At 43.7% G+C, this 24,658-nt stretch overlaps 1 protein-coding gene across 7 annotated transcripts in view; it reads left to right on the top strand.

Annotated features, from left to right (window-relative positions):
• The window catches only part of FAM20B (FAM20B glycosaminoglycan xylosylkinase), a 57,500-nt gene extending 36,116 nt beyond the window's left edge, over positions 1-21,384 (top strand). For all 7 annotated transcript variants that reach the window (XM_045028423.1, XM_045028424.1, XM_045028427.1 and 4 more), the window contains 4 exons: positions 6,487-6,658; positions 10,703-10,894; positions 14,829-14,888; positions 17,098-21,384. In XM_045028423.1, coding sequence (XP_044884358.1) covers positions 6,487-6,658; positions 10,703-10,894; positions 14,829-14,888; positions 17,098-17,329 — 656 coding nt within the window. In that variant the 3' untranslated portion in view covers positions 17,330-21,384. The remainder of the gene's footprint in view (positions 1-6,486; positions 6,659-10,702; positions 10,895-14,828; positions 14,889-17,097) is intronic.
• The last annotated feature ends 3,274 nt before the right edge of the window (positions 21,385-24,658 follow it).

Raw genomic sequence — 24,658 nt, 5'->3', positions numbered from 1 at the left:
CTTCCAGCCCTTCGGAGGATTTTTAACACTGGTATAACCTTGTTTGGTGGGGAAAGAGGGGTGGGATTATTTTTCAACAAAAAATACTTTGGTTTGCCTTTAATTTTTGTATGTTTCCTTTTGCAGGTATTTGTTTGAATAAGTATTTTCTTCCTAATGTCAGAAGCATTCAGAAGAATTCAGGAATAGACCTGAATTGAAAAAATTGAATTATATTTTACTCTGAGTAAACTGAATGGATGGTTGGAATGATGTGGCTTGCTAAGATATCAGATGCTGATGGATGATGATGTTTGTATAGCACCAACAGTGTGCCTGGCATAGCAACATGGTTATAGAACTGGATAAGATGTTCATAACTAGATGTCCCAGAACAATTTCATTCATTTAATTTATAGTAGTAATGCTGATGGGGTATTTTCTGGGGGTTAATGGCTCAAGGACAGAGTCCTGTCAGGTGGTCATTATGCCTCAGAAAATGCCCTGTGCTACAACCATTAGTACTTCAGTCAGATTATAAAGTATCATATTTCTTTGTCAGAAAACATATTTAGAGACAATTGTTCATTAACAATGTATTGTTTTTATGTATGTATGGTAGGCAGGGCTGGTAGCACTTATTATTAAGGTTGTCAGACACTTCCAGTTATAAGACTGTATTTTCAGTTGTTTATAACTCTGCCAAACTTTAACTGTTCAGGCTGAAATATACCATGCCAGGTCTCTGCCTCATGCTGAGGTTGTGTTTTTTTTTTTTTTTTTTTTAATTTCAGTCAAAATGGTTCAGCTGTTTCAGAAAATGAGGCTAATGAAAAATTGTTGTTTCGCCTATGTTCAAAAATTCAGGCAACTCTTTTTTTTTTTAAGGGGGGAGCTCTTGTGCCCCCATTCTGTGGAATAGGGACTTGAAATTTAGAAACATGGTGGCCTTTGTGACAAGGGATGTGCCTTTTGCTACCCCTATGAAATCTGACTAAATTTTGCCAAGTTATAAGCCTTTTAAAAATTTGAAGATTCCATCCCCACTAGGCATGCTGCAGCCAGGCCCTGAAGGAGGACTCTCTCTCTAGTCACAGCTGTTGTCTTTGCTGTGGCTGGGAGTGTTACATGGAGCCAGTGTCTCCTTTGCTGTCAGTGCTCCCTTTGCTGATGCCAAAGCAGCATGGAGGGGGAATCTGTCTGATTTGAAAGCAAAGGGGACAAGTGCCAAGCCTACGGTGATGGGGTGCAGAGGAGTGGGTCAGGACAAAGAGCCGGGGCAGTGTGTGGGGAGATTGGATGAGGAGCCAGGGTTGGGGACAAGGTGGTTGGGTGACTGGAGGTTGGGAGGAAAGAAGCAGATTAAATGAGGAGCTGGGAGGGGAAACTGGGAATGAGGAGCCAGAAGGTGCAGAGGAACTAGGGCTGGCTGGGCAAGAGACAGGGACTTGGAGATGGGGGTGAAACAGATTAGAAGGATGTAGCAGCAGGGGTGAAAGTGAGGGGGCAGGGGCAGGGAGGGATAGGCAGAAGGGGCTTTGCCTATTAGAACACATTTCTCTCCAGAGCCTGGAATGGAACATAAGATTCCTGAGTCTCATCATTTCTCTGCTGTCAGAAGCAGTGAAACCCTCTGGCAGTGTCCCATCCACCGCCACGCCCAGAACTAGTCCACATAGAGCAGGGGTAGGCAACCTATGGCACGTGTGCCGAAGGCGGCACATGAGCTGATTTTCAGTGGCACTCTCACTGCCTGGGTCCTGGCCACCGGTCCGGGGGCACTGCATTTTAATTTAATTTTAAATGAAGTTTCTTAAACATTTTTAAAACCTTATTTACTTTACATACAACAATAGTTTAGTTATATATTATACACTTATAGAAAGAGACCTTCTAAAACTGTTAAAATGTATGATTGGCACGCAAAACCTTAAATTAGAGTGAATAAATGAAGACTCGGCACAGCACTTCTGAAAGGTTGCGGACCCCTAACATGGAGGATGACAACCTACTATTGCTATCAGCTACTCCATTTGCTTGAATGGCAGAGGTCTTTGCAATAGAATTTTAAAGGATCCAATCCTGCAGATGACCCAAGTGGATGTCAGAATGGTGGAATTTCTTTCCTCCCCCCTATGCTTTTTTTTTTTTTAAACCTAAGATATAACACACAAACTTAATATAATTAACATTGCAAAGCCAAGCACTCAGAAGTTAGGAAATGCCAGAATTAAGATTGCCTGTGCAACCTTAATTTGACCCCTTTGTGCATGATCAAATACTATTTTTTCCCACTACACCCCTCTTCTCATTCACTGCACTGGATGGTAGTGCTCACTTAATGAGCAACTAATTCAGTATTCTTCTTCGAGTGCTTGCTCATATCCATTCCAGTTAGGTGTGCGCGCGCCGCGTGCACGTTCGTCGGAAGATTTTTACCCTAGCAACCCTCAGTGGGTCGGCTGAGCGCCCCCTGGAGTGGCACCATAACGGCAGCGGATATATACCTCAGCCGACCCACCCGACCCTCAGTTCCTTCTTACCGCCCGTGTCGGTCGTTGGAACAGTGGAGTGCAGCTTGCCTGTCCTCCGCTTCCCTAGCTTCCTCATAGTTCTTCTATTGTAAAATTGTACATAGTTATTACCTTAGTTTTAGTTTTTCTTGTTTTATTAGTTTCCACTGGTGGCTGACCCCATCCCAAGTGTGTGCAGGGATCCTATTCCATCCGCCTCAGCCTTCACTTTCCCTGACGACGGACGCCTCATCCCTCGGATGGGGGGCTCACCTCGGCCACCTTCGTACGCAGGGCCTCTGGTCATTGCAGGAGTTGAAGCTGCACATCAACGTCGGGGAACTATGCGCAGTGCGCCTCGCCTGCCAGACGTTCCAGAGTCAACTCAGCGGCCGTTGTGTCTCAGTCTTTACGGACAACACAACGGCCATGTATTATATCAACAAGCAAGGGGGAACTCGCTCTTCCCCACTCTGCCACGAGACGACACAACTGTGGGAGTTCTGCATAGCTCACTCAATAGACCTAGTGGCGTTTTTCCTCCCAGGCGTGAACAACTCCTTAGCAGATCGCCTGAGCAGATCTTTTCTCTGCCACAAATGGTCGCTGAGACTGGATGTCATCCACACAATTTTCCAACAGTGGGGGTTTCCCCGGATAGATCTGTTCGCATCTCGAGCGAACCGGAAATGCCAGGACTTTTGCTCCTTTCAAGGCCTGTCACCGGGGTCCCTGTTGGACGCTTTTCTCCTTCCCTGGACTCATCATCTGCTCTACGCATTTTCCCCGTTCCCCCTAGTCCACAGGGTCCTGCTGAAGCTCCGACAAGACAGAGCACATCTCATCTTGATTGCGCCAGCGTGGCCCAGGCAGTACTGGTACACCACGCTGCTCCGTCTTTCCATAGCCAGCCCAATTCCTCTGCCACTTCACCCGGATCTTATAACCCAAGATCACGGCACTCTCCGTCACCCAGACTTGACGGCCCTCCACCTCAGAGCGTGGCTCCTGCGTGGCTAGACGAGTCGGAATTGCACTGCTCTGCTCCTGTGCAGCATGTCCTGTTGAGCAGCAGAAAGCCTTCCACTCGCTCTACCTACCTAGCCAAATGGACGCGCTTCGCTTACTGGGCTCAGGCGCGCAATGCTGACCCCTCGAAACTCCCTATCCCAGTTGTCCTCGACTACCTCTGGTCCCTGAAACAGCAGGGCCTAGCATTATCCTCACTAAAGGTACACTTAGCGGCCATATCCGCTTTCCACCCAGGAGAGGGTGGACATACGGTTTTCTCTCATCCTCTGGTATGGCTACACTGGCGATTTGCAGCGCTGGAAAGCCTCCACCAGCGCTGCAATTAGTAAGTGGCCACACCTGCAGGGCACTTCCAGTGCTGCAACTCCCTGGCTGCAGCGCTGGCCGTACACCTCACTCAGCATGGGGAATAAGGATTCCAGCGCTGGTGCTGCAGCGCTGGTCATCAAGTGTGGCCACACACCAGCGCTGTGATTGGCCTCCAGGGTATAAGGTGTATCCCAGAATGCTTTTATAAATTACTCTCTTTGTTTTGTTATGCAGCCTCTCTTTGTTTTGTTGTGAACGAGCTCCGATGGGAGCTCTGTTGCTGTTGCCGCTTATCTAAAAAACAAACAGAGCTCCTGTTTGCTGTGATCATCTGTACCTGGCTGTAAACAATCAAATGAGAGGCAGGCAGGGAGCGAATGAAACAGCGGGGAGTCGTGTTGGCTGCAGGCTGTTTGCAATTAAGAGTTAAGATTAAGGGGTTGGAAACATGTTCTGATTTTTCAAGTCAGGAAGCTAAACACACAGTGTTGGCTCCAAAAATCCCCTCTCTCTCTCCCCCTGCTCCCTGTCACACTAGACCCCACTCCACCCCCCTCTTTTGAAAAGCACGTTGCGGCCACTTGAATGCTGGGATAGCTGCCCATAATGCATCACTCCCAGCAGCGCTGCTAATGCTGCAAATGTGGCCACACACCAGCGCTGGTAGCTGTGAGTGTGGCCACACAGCAGCGCTGCTCCTACACAGCTGGATGACCAGTGCTGCAAACTACCAGCGCTGCAAACCGTAAGTGTAGCCATACCCTCTGACTGCTAGATTCCGGAAGGGCCTTGAGCGTCTCTACCCTCAAGTACGTCACCCGACTCCTACCTGGGACCTAAACCTGGTCCTCAACAGGCTCATGTCTCCGCCCTTTGAGCCGTTGGCCACCTGCTCGCTGCTGTACCTGTCCTGGAAGACGGTCTTTTTGGTAGCCATCACATCGGCTAGGCGAGTCTCTGAGCTCCGATCGCTCACAGTAGACCCGCCCTATACTGTCTTTCATAAGGACAAGGTACAGCTGCGTCCGCATCCAGCTTTCCTCCCGAAAGTGGTATCAGCGTTCCACAACAATCAAGACATCTTCCTTCCAGTTTTCTTTCCAAAGCCGCATGCATCCTCACGCGAGCAACAGCTTCACTCCCTCGATGTTCATAGGGCGCTAGCCTTCTATATAGATCGGACGAGACCGTTCCGTAAATCCCCTTAACTGTTTGTTGCAGTTGCCAACCGAATGCGAGATCTTCCCGTTTCATTGCAGCGGATCTCCTCGTGGCTGACAGCGTGCATACGCACCTGCTATGACTTAGCTCATGTTCCCTTGGGCCATCTCACCGCCCACTCTACCAGAGCCCAGGCTTCATCCACCGCCTTTCTGGCGCATGTTCCAATACAAGAAATGTGTCGTGCGGCAACCTGGTCATTGGTTCATACCTTCGCCTCTCACTATGCTCTGGTCCAGCAATCTAGAGACGATGCAGCCTTTGGCTCCGCGGTCCTGCATTCCGCCACATCTCTCTCCGACCCCACCGCCTAGGTAAGGCTTGGGAATCACCTAACTGGAATGGATATGAGCAAGCACTCGAAGAAGAAAAAACAGTTACTTACCTTTGTAACTGTTGTTCTTCGAGATGTGTTGCTCATATCCATTCCACACCCACCCTCCTTCCCCACTGTCGGAGTAACCGGCAAGAAGGAACTGAGGGTCGGGTGGGTCGGCTGAGGTATATATCTGGTGTCATTATGGCGCCACTCCAGGGGGCGCTCAGCCGACCCACTGAGGGTTCCTAGGGTAAAAATCTTCCGACGAACGTGCATGCGGCGCGCGCACACCTAACTGGAATGGATATGAGCAACACATCTCGAAGAACAACAGTTACAAAGGTAAGTAACTGTTTTTTTTGTTTTCTCTTCATTGATCAATATCATAGTCACAGAATTTAAGGCCAGAAAGGACCCCCAGATCATATAGTCTGGCCTCCAGTATATCACAGGTCACCAGCCCCCTCCTGTTAAACCCAGCAACCAAAATTAAGTCAGGCTATTATGTGTAACAGGCAGAGACTAGGAAGGGCAGAGATGAACCAGTGCCTGAGTCCTTTGCAATGGCATGGACAAGTTTAAAGGAGGATACCCAGATAATCCTGGCAAGTGACCCTTGCCAACATGCTGCAGGGAAAGGCAAATTACGCGACCTCCCCCCCAGTCACTGCCAATGCGACCTGGAGGAAGATTCCTACCCAATCCCACATATGCAATCCATTAGACCCTGAGCATGTGAGCACAATAAATTTTTGTATTTCCTAATGTCTGAATGCTTGACTTTGCAAACTTAATAGTGTTCTTCTAATGTAGTTTTGTGTGTGTGTGTTTTCCCTTGTCTATTCAGTGGATCCTTTTAAAGTGAGCTTTTCATCTTGTCAAAGATGAATAATTTCCTGTTGGTTATCTCTCCATTTGGAACTTCTTTCCAAAAGAAAAAGAGAAGTTTTGGTTTCCTCTTGAGAGAAGGAAGAGGAAGGCGAAATGAAGTGAATTGTTGAAAGGACTTCTTTGTGGAAATCTCTCTAAAGGTCCTTCAGGCTGCTCCTCTCTTTTGTTTGAGCTTCCATAGAGTTACTGCTCTTCTTGTGATATGTTTTTTTGTTTTTGAAGGTAATAGTACCTGTTTCTATGGGAAGTGCTACTATTGTCGAGAAACAGAACCAGCTTGTGCTGATGGAGATACCATGGAGGGGTCAGTCACGCTATGGCTTCCGGATGTCTGGCCTCTTCAGAAGCACCGGCATCCTTGGGGAAGGACTTACCGTGAAGGCAAATTGGCCAGGTATAAGAACCACATAGGCCTACTGCAGCAGTTCAGAGTACACCAATCTTTGCAATGACTTGGGCTATTTAAAGAGCAGTATTCACAAGATCCAAAGGAACTTTCAGCCAGTTTTCTTGAAACAGAACTACTAGTGAAGGCCTCTGATGGGACAAGTATTAATTTGAGTGAGAGGGAAAAAATCCTATCGACATCCAGGAATGCTAAGTGTCATTTTTTCCCCGACTTCTTCCCTGGAAAGTAACTTGCCACACAAGTCAGTGAGCGATTCAGCCATACCCGAGTTGACTGTGGAATCTTAGCTGCTTACCTCTCGCTTTCTTTTATACTGTGCCCCTATTTGGCTCAAGAGAATTCTGTGACACTGAGTTAGTAGTCTTTTTGCCTAATTTCATGGGGTTTTATTGGTTCTATTTTTGTGTTTTTTGTTTTGTTGTTGTTGTTGTGGACCTATGTCAAAAGCTTTCATACCAAAGTAATTTCGGTGTGTTTGAGGGAGATTCTGTGCAGCTTGGAAGAGATGAAGTTCGCTCCTTATTTTTTTTAAAGTTCAAATTTTTGTGTTATTTTCTGCAAAGTATATCTCACCTTAAATAGTTTAGAACTGAAAAGTTGTTTGTTTGTATACCAGCAACATGTAGGGATCTGGACCCATGTCCAAAGAGCACTGTTAGACAGAGACCAGTGTGGGCCTGATCGTTATAAGACAGACACGGTATCTCAAAAACTCATTAGGGCAGAACACTAGCCCAAATGATTTCAAGCTCAGTAAATTTTTCCAAGCATTGATCCAGGACAAGTGACCAGAAAAACATTTTCAGCCCCTGAAATCTTGTTTGCTGAACTAGCTAGCTATTCACAGAAAAAATCTGAACTTTTTTTTTTTGTGTCGAACTCCTTGCCAGAGGTTGTTGTGAAGGCCAAGACTATAATAGGGTTCAAAAAAGAACTAGATACATTCATGGAGGGATAGGTCCATCGATTGGCTATTAGCCAGGATGGGCAGGGATGGTGTCCCTAGTCTCTGTTTGCCAGAAGCTGGGAATGGGTGACAGGGGATGAATCACTTGATGATGTATTTGTGGAAAAGAGAACAGGAAACATTTTGCTTCTGTTAAGAAGTTGTTTCTCAACTTAGGAGGCCCATTTACGCTATGTTTTACCATGTTGGAGTCAGAGCTAGAGCTTTTCTGCATGATGGGGTAATGCACACTATAAGGGCATGATTTTAAAGCACACTAAGGTGTTATGCATTAATTGTAACCCTGTTGGTGTGCACTATAAGTTCCCTTGTGTGCTCTAGCATAGTACTATTTCAAATACCATTATGTTAAAGCACACCAGCAGGGTCTCTGTGGACTATAAATGCACAACAAGTTTAGTGCGCTTCAGAAATCACACTTCCATAAAGTGCCTTACCCCACTGTGTAGACAAGCTCCAGGTCTAACGTGACAATCTTTGTTATAAAGTACTTTGTTCTTGCCCATGCAGATAGAATCAAATAAAATTGCTCTTTTGTCATGTACTTAACTGTATTGCTGCTTTCACTCTTTGGAAATCTGCCTTCAGGAGTAGGGGAAGAAATATACGTATGTTCCATATGGCATGTAATGTCCTTTCTGCTGCTCCTAATTATGGAAGATATTTGTGTAGGAGTTTTTCTTCTCAAAGCTGCTGCTCTGTCTTGAATAATTCTGTTTAACATTATTCATTTAGTGCCATTAGTGAACATAGCGTTCTACAACCATGTACTAGATAAGATCCCTGACCTTCGGAGTCACAATTAAGCTCTTCAATAGAATAAAAATTATCAGAAGTAAATGTAGGAGCTGGTAAATGGTGCTGGAGAAAGATCAGTGTGGTAACTTGATTGACAAATGGTGGCTAGAAAGGGGAATGTAGCATGGAGCAGGGGAAAGGGAAAGCTGTTCCAAGTGGAGTAAGAGCTGTCATAAAAAATAGGAATTAAAGACTGCTAGGAGGCGGCAGGGGAGCATTTAGGAGAGTGGTATGAGTAACACATAGAGTGTGCATGGGGCAAAGGAAGAAATACAAGATGAGATGTCGGAGTGATGTGCCGAATATTAAAGGTGAAGATGTGGAGTTTGGGCTTGATGCAGGAAGAAAAGGAGGAAGCCAGTGAAAGGATTTGAGGACTGTCGGAGCAATGAAAGGAGAAGACTTTGGCCCACAGTATTTTGGATAGATGGAGGATAGGTGAGATACAGGGAGGCCAGCATAGAACTTATTCTTATCCTCTGGGAGACAGCATTGGTAATGGTTGTAACAGCTAAATTCTATTTCTGCCTCTGCTGCTGACTCACTCTGACTTTGGGCAGATCAGTTAATAACCTCTCCATTTTGTAAAATGGGAATACAAACCTTCTTAGGGGTTTTTAGTCTTAGTTAATGTTTTGTGAAGAATTTTGAGATCCATGGATGGAAGGTGCTGTAGAAGTTGTACTTATTACTAATCAAGATGGGTAGGGCATAAATCAGGGTATTAGCAGATTGTGTGGAGAGGAAGAATGGATTTGAGAAAGAGGAAGAAATGACAGGACTTAGCAAGAGCCTGGCTGTGGAGAGGTGGACATAACACCCATGTTGCAAGGCTTGATAACTAGGAAAAGAATGGAGTTGTTAACTGTGATAATGAAGGGGGAGGAAAAGCTTTGGGAGGAAAGCCACTTTGTCCCTTTTGCCACTTGAGGTTGAAACAGTGGCAGGATGTTGAGGATGGAGTATTGCGGGTAGACACTGGAGATAAATTTTCATTGTGAAATCAGCATGAAACTGCGGGGATGGGCAACAATTCTCAAAATGTTATCCATGGAGCACTTCCTGGTGGTCCAAAGACTGAAATACTTTGAGAAGTAAGTTCTCTGGGTTTGGGTATTGGGATTGGAGCTGTTCCATAAGAGAGATTTCTGTAGAGTGGTCTGCAGAATGAAAGTGTTTCAGGACCCCAGGCATAGAGAATGAGTATATAGAAAGGAGAGAAGACAGAGAACCCTGAAATAGAGCCCTGCAGCAGGACTGGGGTCCCGCAGGTCCTGCAGCACCCACTGCTATAATAGCAGGGGCAGGATTAAAAAAATCCCATGCAGGGCTCTACCCTGAAAGCTCGCCAGTGGAGAAGAAACAAACAAACTCTGAAGGAGTAGACAGAAGTAGAAGACAAATTGTATCATGGAAATGCGTGCAGGTGAGGCTTTTAGAGTATAAAGGACGATCATTGTGTCGAAGGTGTTACACTCACAGACCAGGGACTGTTTTAAAACTGGATTTTATTAAACTTAGTGTCCAAAAACACACGCAGAGCTTACACAACCCCATTTCAGCTCAGTCTTTTCATAGCACACCAAAATTCTGCTGCTGTGACCAGAACTATCTCCTTTGAGCCCCCTCAGCAGATGTTCAGTCCTTAAAGGGAGAGGGCACAGTAACTCTAACCCTGATATTTCCTTCTGTGTGCTATAAAGGAGAATGAGTAGACAGAGGAGGCCTTTAGACTTGGCCAGGCAGGGGTCACTGGTAATGTTGCTTGGTCATTTTCAGTAGAGAAAGAAGTTGGATTGGATGGAGGAAAATAAATTGAGACAGTATGAATAGTGTACTGAAAAATACATTTTTTTAATTTTTACAGTGAAAATATTTGTAATAGTGAATACTGTACTCTTTGTATTGTGTTGTAATTGAAATCAATATATTTGAAAATGTAGAAAAACATTTAATGAATTTCAATTAATATTCTATTGTTTAACAGTGCGGTTAAAATGGCGATTAATTGTGATTAATTTTTTTTAGTTAATTGTACAAATGAAGTGTGATTGATCGACAGCCCTAAAAAATCCACTTTTTAAACACCACAATCTTTTGATAAGTGAGTAAAAAGACAACTATAAACAAAACTTGAAAGATCAGCTGATGTGTTTGTCTAAAACAGTTGCAAAGTGCTCAAGTCTGTTCTTAGGGATGCCTGGGGGTTGGAGTAGATTGTCAACCAGGATGGAATTGCTTTGATTCCCCTTGTCTGCCTGCAGGTGGGAGTATGACGAGAGCTACTGCGATGCTGTGAAGAAGACCTCACCTTATGACTCAGGCCCCCGCCTCCTTGATATCATTGACACCGCCATCTTTGATTATTTGATTGGGAATGCTGACCGACATCACTATGAAAGCTTCCAGGATGATGAAGGAGCCAGTATGCTCATCCTCCTGGACAATGCCAAAAGGTAGGAAGCATATTAATGCTGGCGGCCACTTGGTGATGAGAAAGGCAGCACGCAGTTATCCATGCCCCCACTCTGCCTTTCCCATAGTTATCCATTGCAATAGCTCAAGCTAAAACTCAATATTCCTTATGGCAAATCCTTTCAAATAATATGGGCTCTCAAAGACCTTGGCATTTGTATTGTGCTGATGATAATCAATTGGACACAGTAATGCCAGGGTACAAAATATATAGGAATGACAAAGTAGGTTCATGCTGGTGGGGTGTGGCACTATATGTGAAGTTTCAGAGTAGCAGCCGTGTTAGTCTGTATCTGCAAAAAGAACAGGAGTACTTGTGGCACCTTAGAGACTAACAAATTTATTTGAGCATAAGCTTTTGTGGGCTAAAAACCACTTCATTGGATGCATGCAGTGGAAAATACAGCGCGCGCGCGCACACACAGAACATGAAACAATGGGTGTTACCATACACACTATAATGAGAGTGATCAGTTAAGGTGAGCTATTACCAGAGGGAGAGAGAAGGGGAAGGAAAAAAAGAAAACAACTTTTGTAGTGGTGCCCTCAAGCCCTTTCAAATCCACACCCACCCACCCACCCACCCACTCTGAGAAAGAGCCGAGAAAGAGGGAATAAAAGGAAATCCACTGTTTCCACAAGCTAATTAAACAATGTACACAATCCTCTTAAGAGACACAAATTCAATTCTGTTCTTAAAAAAAGGTAAAATTTATTAATTAAAAAAACCCAAACCATCTGGGAACTTAGGCATTTGCTAGATTAAAAAAAAAACAAAAAACCTTCAAGGGTTAAGCATCAAGAATAACTTTCTTGAGGTCCAGCTTAAAGGTTACAAGCAAAACTAAAGCATCTGGGGTAGCACAGAGGAGTCCACAAGCCATAAAGAAATGTGTTTTCCTAGACATTTCCTGATCTATTTGCATATATGGGGTTTCAAATGAGTAGTTTCTAGGTATTATACCAATTGATCTTTTTTTTTTTTTTTTCCCCTTTCTTTAATACGTGGTGTGACGAAGCGGTTCTGGCAGGACCCAACTGAGAGTGCCAATTCAGGACCAATTGCTCAAACAGGGCAGTCACAGCCCAATGCTGGGGTTTTTCCACCTCTAAGGCAAACCAAACCCAGCCAGACAAAAAGGACTTTGGTCTCACCCCACTGGCTAACCACAAGTCACACAAGCAATTCCCTTAGACACTCCAGTCTCCCAGTATCACCACCAGTCCCACTCATCCTGGGAATGAATGGTTATGAAAACCAACACCCCAATAAAAGAAAACGGTTCTCTCGATCCCAAAGGACCAAGCCCCAGACCCAGGTCAATATACAAATCACGCTGTTGCCAATCCTTTAGAATCTAAAATCTAAAGGTTTATTTACAAAGGGGAAAAGGTAGAGATGACAGGTAGAATTAGTTAGATGGAATCAATTACATACAGTAATGGCAAAGTTCTTAGTTCAGGCTTGCAGCAGTGATGGAGTAAACTGCAGGTTCAAATCAAGTCTCTGGAACATCCCCCGCTGGGATGGGTCATTCAGTCCTTTGTGCAGAGCTTCAGTTTGTAGCAAAGTCCCTCCAGAGGTAAGAAGCAGGATTGAAGACAAGATGGAGATGATGCATCAGCCTTATATAGGCTTTTTCAGGTGTAAGAACCTCTTTGTCCTTACTGTGGAAAATTACAGCAAAATGGAGTCTGGAGTCACATGGGCCAGTCCCTGCATACTTCGCTGAGTCATAAGGCGTGTTTGCCTTCTCTCCATGGGTCAATTGTGTAGCTGATGGTCCTTAATGGGCCATCAAGCAGGCTAAGCAGAGCTAACACCAACTTGTCTGGGATATCACCCAGAAGCACATCACCAACTTGAAATACAGACAGTATAGAGCCAATATACATAACTTCAACTAAAAATGATACATGCACACAGACAGCATAATCATAGCCAGCAACCCATAACCTGGTCTTAGACACCTTATTACCCCCTTTACCTAAGATTTGGTGCCACTACAGGACCTTGGTTGCAACCCATGTTCTATATGGTCCCAATTTATATCAATAACGTCACACGTGGCCCCAAGCTTCTTACAGCCTAGTTGCAGCCCTGTCTACCTCTTCCTGGAGAACAAACACAGACAGACAAAAGGGGAGTCTTGTTTCAATTTTTAAAAGTTTTAGCCTTCCCATTGGCTCTTTTGGCCAGGTGCCCACTCACTTCTTTTTACCTATTCATAGCAGTGAGACTTTTTAACAGTTTACAGGTAGAGCAATTAGAGACCAGCTACTAAGAAGGATTTTATAGCTACTGGCTGGATGGGTGTTCATAAAAGGGAGCCTCTCCCCCCCCCCCCTTCATTATCACAGGACTATTGGGTGAAAACACTGGTTTATTTCAAAAGGATGAGACCATAGGTGACCCAGCTTGAGGGATAAGTCACAAAGTGAACGGAGACAATTAAAGGATAAAACTGTGCAGCACTGCTCTTAGTCCCAATGAGGTGCTCCAACTGGTGAATCACTTTGCTACAGTATGATCTTAGTACATTAGATAACACCGGTTAAAAATACTTCCTAACTTAGTGAAGACTTAACCTTGGAGTTGAGTTACCAATGAACTACCATGATTGGTAGCTAACTTGAGTTTAAAGCACCTTTTTTGTCATCTAGACAGACCCTTAGAAGGCTTGAAAATACCATTTCCTCCTTGTTACTCTTGGCCTTTCTTCCCATTTAAGTACTGGGTTCTCCTGCTCCTTTCTCTTACTGTGAATATTTCTAATCTGTCTGAAATAAACATGGCTCAGTTTAATTTTCATTGCTGTTTATGCATCAGCCCCTTCAATGACTCCTTCCATGATGCCAGCAGGGATGTATTCCGCTTTAGGAATATTAGTTAATTGCTGCTGCTCTCAGATGGCTTTTGGTGGATCCTACAAAAATGGTGGCTTTTTAAAATGTCCTGACGTTAGAGTGGGAGAGAGTTGCATATTAGTCAATGGATAGCGATGGTGATAGTCATGGGTTATGTCTGTGCTTTTGTTATAACTACCTGTGTTCACATGCTCATACCCTTCTGAAACAATTTCCTCTGGGGGCATCTCAGCCCCAGAAGTGAATTTCTTCTGACATTTTGAGTAAAGTCCCTTCAGCTGTCTTTGAGTTACTGAAGTGTGAAAAAACACTCTGATGTTTTAAGGCTTTTTTATGCTTAGCAACTCAGATGAATAAAACAGGTCCAGATTTTGCATGTAAATGGCCCTTGTTAAGGAGCAGGCTCTCTGTTAGGCTTGTGAAGAAATTCTTAAATTAAATTTATAAGTGACTGAAAAATAACTTCTGTGCAAGTTTATTTGGCATCTATTTAAATGGAGCCCAAAATTTACTATAGAGTCCTTTTGGCAGTTCTCCAGCTGAAAGGGTGATAGTGAGATTTAGATGGGTTAGAATTGATCAGCATTTTATATCCCTGGCCTTCAGCTTGAGGTTGGCTAACTTTGGGATCTACATGTGCTAAATGGCTGTTCCTCAATTCAATCTCTGTCCAGGAATGTCAGGGAGCTGATACTCTCATTCTTTGTCCAAACTGATATCCCACTTGTTTTCCCCCTTAGCTCAGCAGTGTGGGCTACATCACTACATTTCTTCACAGCTTGTTTTTAAAGTGCCTTGAGATGGCTTGGCAGGGTAAAGAACTCTAAAAGCTAAAGCTGCTGCTGCTGTTTGTTGGGTATGTTAACAGAAACTGTTGGGAATTGTGTCTAATTGGTCATGGGCTGAGAATGTTTTAGCTTAACTGATTTGAGTTGTTGGAGCATGGAATTGTTTGGTTATTGATTTCAAATTTCTTACAGAATCTGCTGAGGTCGGAAAGGGTGCTGAGTGTTCAGCTGGCTCACCTGCTTCTAATTTGTTTTTCAGTTTTGGAAACCCCTCCCTGGATGAGAGAAGCATCCTAGCTCCTCTTTATCAGTGCTGCATGTAAGTAAGTCACAGAGAAGCCATTGAGTTTATTTGTATGCAATTGCCAAATCTAAATCAGGAGCACACAGAAATTCATAGCATTGAAGCCCTCTGACAGCCTGGAGACATGCAAGTTATACACAGAACTCTTTTAGGTCACTGGTTCAAATTTACCTTTGATCAGTAATGACAAGTAGCTTCCATCTGCAGCTGTTCAGTGGCTTATATGAAATGAGCTGGTCTCTGGCCAGTTCCTGATGGACAGATGTTTGCATTGGAACTCTCACTGACAGAAGCCTGGGATTGGATAGGCATGGTAACTAAACTATCCTCATTCCTGATGTCCCTTCTGAGGGCTGAGGTACAGTGGCAAGGCAGTGTGTAGAAGCTTGCACTGCTGCTACCTGTGCGGTTCTTGGTTTGGGTTATATGGAGGACTTGAGACTTCAAAATGGCTTGTCATTGTGCTGCGTAGAGGGAAGGGTGTTCTCTGTCTGTGAGGCCTTTTTCTTGTCCCTTGTCTGTGCCTGCATCCAGGCAGAGTTCTTCAGGGTATCCCTTGACTCCTTAGAGCAGAGGGCATTGTCTGGGATTCTCTGTTCACTGTCCCACTCTGAATCCCTCATTTTGTCCCTGTGACCTGCACCCCCATCCTGCTTTTTTCATTTTTTGTCTCCTGAAACCTATTGATTTCTGGGTTCTGTGGCCCCATGCTTGCCTTTCTTTGCTTTTGTGGGCTCTGCTCTCCATGTCCAGTTAACAAATAGGCTGTATGTTGCATGAGCACTTAAAAAACCCAAACAAAGAAAGGAAATCGGTGTAGTAGTTTGCATGAATGTGCTATATCAGGGCAACGCAAACGGAGAAATGAAAATCACATCACTTTTTAAAATAGGCCAGTCAATTGAGAGTTCCTTGAGCTGCCCCTCGAGGGTTCAGTTTGTCTCCTGAATTCTTCAGCGTCTCTGGAAACCAGGAGCTTTGCAGAGTACAGAAGCTCAGCTCCTCAGACTGCAAGTACAGCCAATACAGCCCTATATACTACAGCACATTTGACCTACCTTCTTTTGTAACACCCCTGGTTTCTGTAGCACACTAAAGTCTGCAGAAAATTGAAATTTCAACAGGAGCATGAAGTAAGTAAATGAAATGCTTTAAAAAATGATTAAACATTTCCTTAGCTTTCCCTAGTAATTTTTGTAAATGTTTTCTTTTTCTTGTTTTGTGTGGCTCCTTTGGAGTCTGTGTCCTCTACTTCAAGTTCCTCCAAACACAGTCCTACAGGAGAGGTTTCCAGAGGCAATTCCCCTTCCATCCTTGCAGAAGATTGAACAGCTCCCTGCTCTTCTGGTCTTCATTCTCACTGAGCCCAGGTGGTCCATGGACAGCTCACACCTCTAGGCAGGGAAGCCTGTAAACAGAATGTTCTATGGTAGCCATGTGAATGTGCTCAAATCTGTTGCAATTGTTTTGACTGCAGAATTCACAGCTTCCCCTGGGGATAGGGAGTACCCTGTAACATGGGTAACACCACCCTCCCCTAACACTCAGTGACAATGATGCACTCCAAAGGGAGCTATGTGAGTCAGGACATCAGCTGTGGCAAATTGCTACAACATGGCAACTTTGATGGGAGGATTCCCAGGAGATTCCCCAGAAGAAAACAGTTCAAATGTGATAGTGTGAAAAGATTAAATGGCAAAGTAGAAAGAACATTGCTATGTACACTGACTTGGTAGGGAAGGTTAATCATCTGAGTCTTTTCTCATCCATGACTGATTGTTGGTTGATGAAGTTCTGACTGGAGTAATGCTGAGTAAAGCATTCTTTAGTTCTGACTGGCGTAAAGCATTGCTTTGGATTAGCAGTCAGACCTCTCACTCTTTTCCCTTCCCCAGCTCTGTCTGGGAGGCCTTCAGACTGATCTAGCTGCTCTCTTCCTGTCAGGAGTTTTCATGGAGCAATTCTTAGAAGAATTGCAACCTATTAGATCACTTTCCCGTCACCTTCATCTGCTACCAACACTTTAGGTCTTGATTATGTTACAGTTACAATCCTATTTGGGAGGGCGGAGCGATACCCAGTTATAATTTGCTCCCATCTATGTAGGCATAACCATGTGGTAACTGGACTCCTCAACGGAGCAGCTATATGGTAGTGCTGATGGGACCTTAGACTGGAAGTCCTGTGTGCACTAGTGTGATGTGTGCTCATCTTTCTTTTCCAGCATCCGGGTTTCCACCTGGAACAGACTGAACTACCTGAAGAATGGAGTGCTGAAGTCTGCCTTAAAGACTGCCATGTCTCATGACCCCATCTCACCAGTGCTCTCCGACCCTCACTTGGATGCCATGGACCAGCGGCTCCTGAGCATCCTGGCTACAGTGAAACAGTGCACAGACCAGTTTGGTCCAGACATTGTGCTGGTGGAAGACAGGATGACACTCTCCCATTTGTAACTTTCATGGAAAACAGATGAAACTCCCTTTTTTAAAAAAAACAAATGATAGAAAAACAGCACAATTGGTTCTGAATGGCTATGCCCAGGATGGACTGGAAATGAATGGAAAAGCTCCTGAGCCAGGGAAAAAAGTGGTGGTGGTCTTTATCTTTGGCTGATAGCAGCTAGAGAAGGTAGAGCGTTTGGGAGCCCTTGGACAGCCCTGTAGCCACAGTGGCAGCTTCGCCATCGTGGTGTGTCCATTGTTGGCAGTGGACATTGCACTGGGAAAACACAACTGCTGGTGTTAATGGAAAAAAGAGTGGAATTCAAACAGTAATACGGGGCTGGTTCTAGAGGGGACAGTGGAGATGGAATATTACGGTCCTCTCCCCATTCTCTTTCCACAGCCACCCACTCTTAATATGCTCTTATGAGGTCTTAGTCCAATTCAGGATTGTATATAATCAGCTGTGAGCTGGTTAGGCATTTCACTGCCTCTTTAAAAAAAGAGGAAGTGGTAAATAAAATAATTATTAGTGCCCCTTAGTGCCGCCTGCTGGCATAGAAAGTTCTTGCGAACACCAATGGGGTGGGAGATGGTGTGTCTGCTGCTCAGTTATCTTCTCGTTAATAAGTTGCTGTGAAGAGGGATCTGCTTCATATGTGATGATGCTTCAATGTTAGCACTGAAGTGCTAGTGAAAATTCATCCATGCAATTGGAAGGTGAGGAGATGGCAAGCTTTTTTTACAGCACTAAGATCCATCCAATGGCTGAGGATTAATATCTGTTCCCCAAGAAATTACTACATGGACCAGCACTACTTTCTGTACATAGGGAATATAGCAGAGCAGATATCCCCATGATTCTATGTCCATATTAACCAAATTATCTTTGTGTTATAGCTGAGAAGCAGGATGAAATCTGTTCCCAGAGCAGATTCCGCTTAGCCAGATCATTCTTCTTACAGTAGGCCCTATAATGGGGTGAGCAGAGTATGTAATACAAACTAGGAACAGGCTTCTTGTTGAACTACACAGATAGCCAATAGCTGTGAACAAAGAGCCTGAGGATTACAGAAAGTATTGGCTGCTGTGCCTATGGCGTCGAAGGGCTTACTCCCCACCACTCCCAATGGCAATCACAGTTCTCAGTGCTGTTGGTTTTGTAGAAGGCCAGACATTGACTTTCGTGGCAGAGCTAAACTGAGCAACTTCAGTTGACCTCCTTCCTTTTCCCAACTGCTCCTCTATAATTCATGCTGTGATATACTGATTCTCTGGTGGTTGTCTTGGAATTCTACCTTGTGTTAGTTTGCGGGGCATTTTTTGTATGGCAAACTTGATGCTCATGAAAAATACGTGCTGTCTATAAGAGGGTATGATGGAGGAGTTCTATGCATATGTTCCTGTGCATTTGTCAATGCACCTCAAGTTTGATTTGTAGCTGTCCTCTTCTGCTGGTCCTGTGTCATCCTCTAGCAGAGATTTCAAACTGTTATAGACTAGCTTGAGGCCACAAAACTCATCCTTTATGATAAATTGATTATTTAAATCCATGGCTCCAGAAGCAAAAGAGGATTTTTTTCAGTACACTCCCACATCTACTGGCCTTGCATCACTTTGATGTGTGTAGCTAATATAGTACACAAAAGGATCAATAATCTTACTCAAGCTTCATCCTAGAAATAGCAGGGTTGGGGGGATGCTTTTGTATGCACTACTTTAGATGATACAAGACAAAGTGCAGCAAGTTGATCTCCATTTCTGTGCTTTCCCTGGCCTCCTGCGATTTGTTTGTTTCTTTCTTTAAATCTGTTCTAATTGCCGATTTAAGAATCTCTTTGGCTCTGCCATAGTGTGGCTGGGAGTTGGAGATTGTCCTTTCTGTTGCAGGTGTTTATCCTCATGAAATGCAGCAAGGTAGAATAGAAATAAAGAGTAACTCCAGTGTTCTAGCTGATGCACCTGCTGCCGTAGCCAGTCTAGCAGGTATAAGTGGAAGAGATTACATTGAAAATGCAAAAAGACCAGTACTTGTGGCACCTTAGAGGCTAACAAATTTATTTGAGCATAAGCTTTTGTGGGCTACAGCAATTGGTTTTATTCAAGGTGAGGGTGTTTACACAACCTGTCCCAAGGAACTGGAGATGCTGTTAATAGGCTAATGCCTGATGACACTTATCTCCTATGGGGACCTGGGCTCACATCATGATTAGAGCATAAGTGAAAGAGTCTGGTCTTGTTCTAGTTCCCCTCTGGGCATCATCCATGTCACAAACCCGCTACACATGTAGCCTTAGGACTGGAATAGTAGTGGTTGCTACAGGAAAGGACTGAAGTGCATTGACAGCTGAGAGAGAATTTTGTATAATACTTATTGACAGTATACCTGACTTTAAACTAGTGCCTATCATTTCAGTTTCACGAGCACTGAATTCATTCTTCAAAGGCAAACTTCATTTGGTCAGTGAGTTCTTTCCTACTGTGTGTGAATTGTTCCTCCTGGCTTCCATCAGAGCAGAACTGCTTCAGCATGAACTAGCTTATTGTGAGTGTGCGTGGGGAGTGTTGGCTCTTTTCTCCATCTTTGAGAGCCCTCTTCTGCCACCCTCACTGATCCCAGGTAGTGCCTTATTCTGCGAGTAGTCTTACTGATTTCAGTGGGGCTACTTATGGAGTAAGGTACTACAACTCTACCCCGATACAATGCCGTCCTTGGGAGCCAAAAAATCTTACTGTGTTATAGGTGAAAGCGTGTTATATTGAACTTGCTTTGATCCGCCAGACCGTGCAGCCCGGCCCCCCCAGAGCCGCTGCTTTACTGTGTTATATCCGAATTTGTGTTATATCAGGTCACGTTATATCGGGGTAGAGGTGTACTTGGAATGAGTGAGGGTAACAGAATTAAGCTTTGGTGTGCATTGGCATTAAATATTTACTGTGAAACTGAAGATAACTTATTCAAGGAGAGAAGAATAATGAATGGTGTGGCTTGCATGATCTCACAAATCTGTTCTTCCCATCTGTTTTGAAGCATAAGCCATCACATTTCATGGTGCGGGAAGAATCAAATATGTTGGGTGGGATTGGGAATTTAATTAACAGTTGCTCACTTGCATTTGGTGATGGGTTTTTGTTTAAAACTATGATCTTGCCACAGAATAAAATTAGTGTAAAGAGCTTTCAGTTTGCTTTCTCTCTGGCTTCCAGAGTGAAAAGTGAGTTGCAATGAGTTGAGATTTACTAGCCTGCTTTCCTGCACTGTGACCATCAGAGAATTAAAGCACTGCATCTTGGTTAACAATAAATGGAAAAGGGGTGAATAGGCAACTTTGAAGAAGGGTGGAAGCAGGAAATAAAGGGATGTTAAGATATGTTACCTGTGAAGATCACTGGAAGAGCCTGCTCAGGGCTGGACATGAAGCTAACAGAGAGAAACTGTGTCCTTTCTTACCTAAAGCTAGACTACCCCAAAGTAGAATTAAAAATGGCATCCTTATGCCAGTGGGGTCTGTCTTGTACCTTTAAAAATGGGCATCCCTCATTTGTAAGAGATGCTAGGCTTTGTCTCTTATTCCATCATTAATATGATGTCCTCTTATTCCAGTTGTCACAGTCTACAGATGCACAGGCGGTACATGATTGGCCCCAGATGTTCTGGGGGTATTAATAGTCACGGTGCAGAAATCAAGAACTAATTAAGTCGAGCTTTATTAGCCTACTTTTATTTATCTCCTGCCTGAGTCGGCAAACAGGGTGGAGGAAACACTCTAATTTGCTCTTCTGTCGGCATGTAATGAACTGGAGTGTGTCTTGCCAAACAAACTTCAATTAAAAAATAATTTATTAAGATGGTAACTTATTTGTTGTGGCAGCTGGAGCTGGAAAAAAACACTTGTCTTGGAGCTGCCAGAGGATTGCCCCGGGGAGCAGCTGCACAAATGAAGGTTGTTAGTAAGAAGAGAAAACAAATGCAATCCTGACTTTCTATTTGTGTTCCCCAGGGTCAGACTCTGCATAAAGAAACTATGTGAATAAAAATTTTAATAAAACATTGATGGATTGTTTAAGTCTCTCTTGCTCTGGTTTCCCAGCACACAGTGGCTTAAACTTTGTGTTGTGCTACTATATTTGGTGGTAGTTTCTTAAAAAATGGGCTCTGGTAGGACATTTTTAAGAAAGGGGCTGCGTGGAATGTGTTTGCCAAGTAGCAGTTCAGGTTAGGAGAGGCGTGGCCAAGGAAATGCATCTGCAATGGACTCATCAAAGGAATGCACACGTGTTCAAGTGGTCTCCCGAATGCAATTGTTTTGGCATTAGAAAATGCACCCCAAGGGTCTGCATCAGGAAAGGAGCAATTGTTCTGTATTGCATCATTAGACCAGTACACACAGCTGTCAGCAACACGTGCATTAAATTGGCAGCTATTTATGACTGGCTTCCAACTCCTATTGTGGCTGGAAGCCCTTCTGAGAGAGAGGGAGTAAAGAGAGTCAGGAAAGTCCCTTGTCTCCGTAAGGCTCGGACTTAGTGTGGCCAGATCATGAGTTAGCTTCCTGGATTACCCCACAGTATCAAGTTTTTCAAAGGTACAAGTGTGACATGCACAATTCTAAATGAGAGTTACATGGAGATCTGGAGGGAAATGCATAGGAAGAATATTCTATCTGTGAGGTCTACAGGGACCACAACAGTATGATTCCTGGAGTCAGGCACCTATCAGAACCTTCTCAAATGCAATGTGGTTGTTGACCCTAGGTTGCATTTGGGACCTTTGACTTGGCTTGTGGTGCCACATCCATGTCAGCATGCAAACAAGGATGAGTGCTTTCGAAAAATAAAATGCACCAACACAAACTCACACTCTGATGCCCATTTTCACAACTTTGAACTTTACATCCACTTCTTTCTGCTCCTTTGCATTGTGTAACAACAGTATCTCTTTATATCCATCTCCACTGTTTTACATGCCTGTTTTGCCCCTTGGAAAAGAAGGGACCCTTGCTGCTTTTCACCAGTTCAGCAACCCATATAAACTACAACAGCCGTTAGGAATTTTTCAAATTAAAATCTTACATTGAAGTTTAACCTTTTCTTTAAACTGCTTCTGTAAAAACTTTTCTCAAATTTTTCCTTTTTTCAATATTTGGCAAAGCTTAAATTAAAAAGTTTTTAGCCTGTTTTGAAAACTGCTGCTTCAGTATCTTTGCTGTATTACTGCTGTGTAGCTGTATCCATCTGGCTGTTGATAAATTTATGCAGTGGTGTTGTAGCCGTATTGGTCCCAGGATATTAGTGAGACAAGGTGGGTGAGGTAATATATTTTATTGGACCAACTTTTGTTGGTGAGAGAGACAAGCTTTTCAGCTTACAGACCTGAAGACCACCATCTTGTGTCTCTGATAAATTAAAGGAAATACAAGTTGTACCAAAGCCAGACATGATCTGGAGAAAGGGGTAAAAAGTGAGGTGACAAAGTTTGCAGATGATACTAAACTGTTCAAGATAGTTAAGACCAAAGCAGACTGTGAAGAACTTCAAAAAGATCTCACAAAACTAAGTGATTAGGCAACAAAATGGCAAATGAAATTTAATGTGGATAAATGTAAAGTAATGCAACATTGGAAAAAATAACCCCAACTATACATACAATATTATGGGGGCTAATTTATCTACAACAAATCAGGAAAAAGATCTTGGAGTCATCGTGGTTAGTTCTCTGAAGATGTCCATGTAGTGTGCAGCAGCAGTCAAAAAAGCAAACAGGATGTTAGGAATCATTAAAAAGGGGATGGAGAATACTTTATTGCCCTTATATAAATCCATGGTACACCTGCATCTTGAATACTGCATACAGATGTGGTGGTCTCATCTCAAAAAAGATATACTGGCATTAGAAAAGGTTCAGAGAAGGACAACTAAAATGATTAAGGGTTTGGAACGGGTCCCATATGAGGAGAGATTAAAGAGGCTAGGAGTTTTCAGCTTGGAAAAGAGACTAAGGGGGGATATGATAAAGATATAAAATCATGAGTGATGTGGAGAAAGTGAATAAGGAAAAGTCATTTACTTGTTCCCATAATATAAGAACTAGTGGCCACCAAAGGAAATTAATGGGCAGCAGGTTTAAAACAAAATATATGGAGATATAACTGGAAGGAACCCCAAAGGATTATCGGGTCCAGCCCCCTGCCTTCACTAGCAGGACCAAGTACTGATTTTGCCCCGGATCCCTAAGTGGCCTCCGCAAGGATTGAGCTCACAACCCTGGGTCTAGCAGGCCAATGCTCAAACCCCTGAGCTATCCCTCCAAGTTGTTCTTCACACAGTGCACAGTCAACTTGTGAAACTCCTTGTCTGAGGAGGTTGTGACGCCTAGGACTATAACAGGGTTTAAAAGAGAACTCGATAAATTCATGGAGGTAAGTCCATTAATGGCTATTAGCCAGGATGGGTAAGGAATGGTGTCCCTAGCCTTTGTTTGTCAGAGAGTGGTGATGGATGGCAGGAGAGAGCTCACTTGATCATTACGTGTTAGGTTCACTCCCTCTGGGGCACCTGGCATTGGCTACTGTCAGTAGACAGGATACTGGACTGGATGGACCTTTGGTCTGACTCAGTATGGCTGTTCTTGTGTTCTTTTAGCCAAACTTTGGTGGTGCTGTGGTTTTTGTTTTTTTTCTCCTGGTGGGAAACATCTGTCTAGTAGACTTGAACTGAGAGCTCAATTATCAATCAGCTGCTTATCATTCTCAGGCCACGTTTAGGCAACGGCACTACAGTGCTGCAGCTATGCTGCTGTCGAAACATAGTGTAGACCCTTCCTACAGCAACAGAAAGGGGTTTTCCATCAATGTAGGTAATCCACTTCCCCAAATGGTGGGAGCTAGGTTGATGGAAGAATTCTTACATTAGACTAGCCACACCTACACTAGGGGTTAGGTTGGCCTAACTACAGTGCTCAAGGGTCTGAATTTTCCATAGCTATGTTGATCTAACTTCTTAAGTGTAGACCAGGCCTCAGTTATTGATCAGGACTACATGTGAATAAACATCTACAGATGAAAATCTCCAAATTGGTGATCAGCCTCTCTTCCCGCCGCGAATTGTTTAGGCCAGTAGCTCTCAAACTATCCAGACTACTATACCTGTTTCAGGAGTCTCATTTGTCTTGAGTACCCCACATTTCACCTCTTAAACTACTTGCTTACAAAATCAGACATAAAAATAGAAGTGTCACAGCCCAGTATTACTGAACAATCGCTTATTTTCTCATTTTTACCGTATAATTATAAAACAATTTGGAATATAAATATTGTACTTACAGTTCAGCGTATAGTATAT

Source organism: Mauremys mutica, chromosome 8, assembly GCF_020497125.1.
Source record: "Mauremys mutica isolate MM-2020 ecotype Southern chromosome 8, ASM2049712v1, whole genome shotgun sequence".
In the NCBI taxonomy this organism is placed as follows: Eukaryota; Metazoa; Chordata; order Testudines; family Geoemydidae; genus Mauremys; species Mauremys mutica.
Note: the sequence above shows the minus strand (reverse complement) of the source record. Positions and strands in the feature narration are given on the sequence as shown.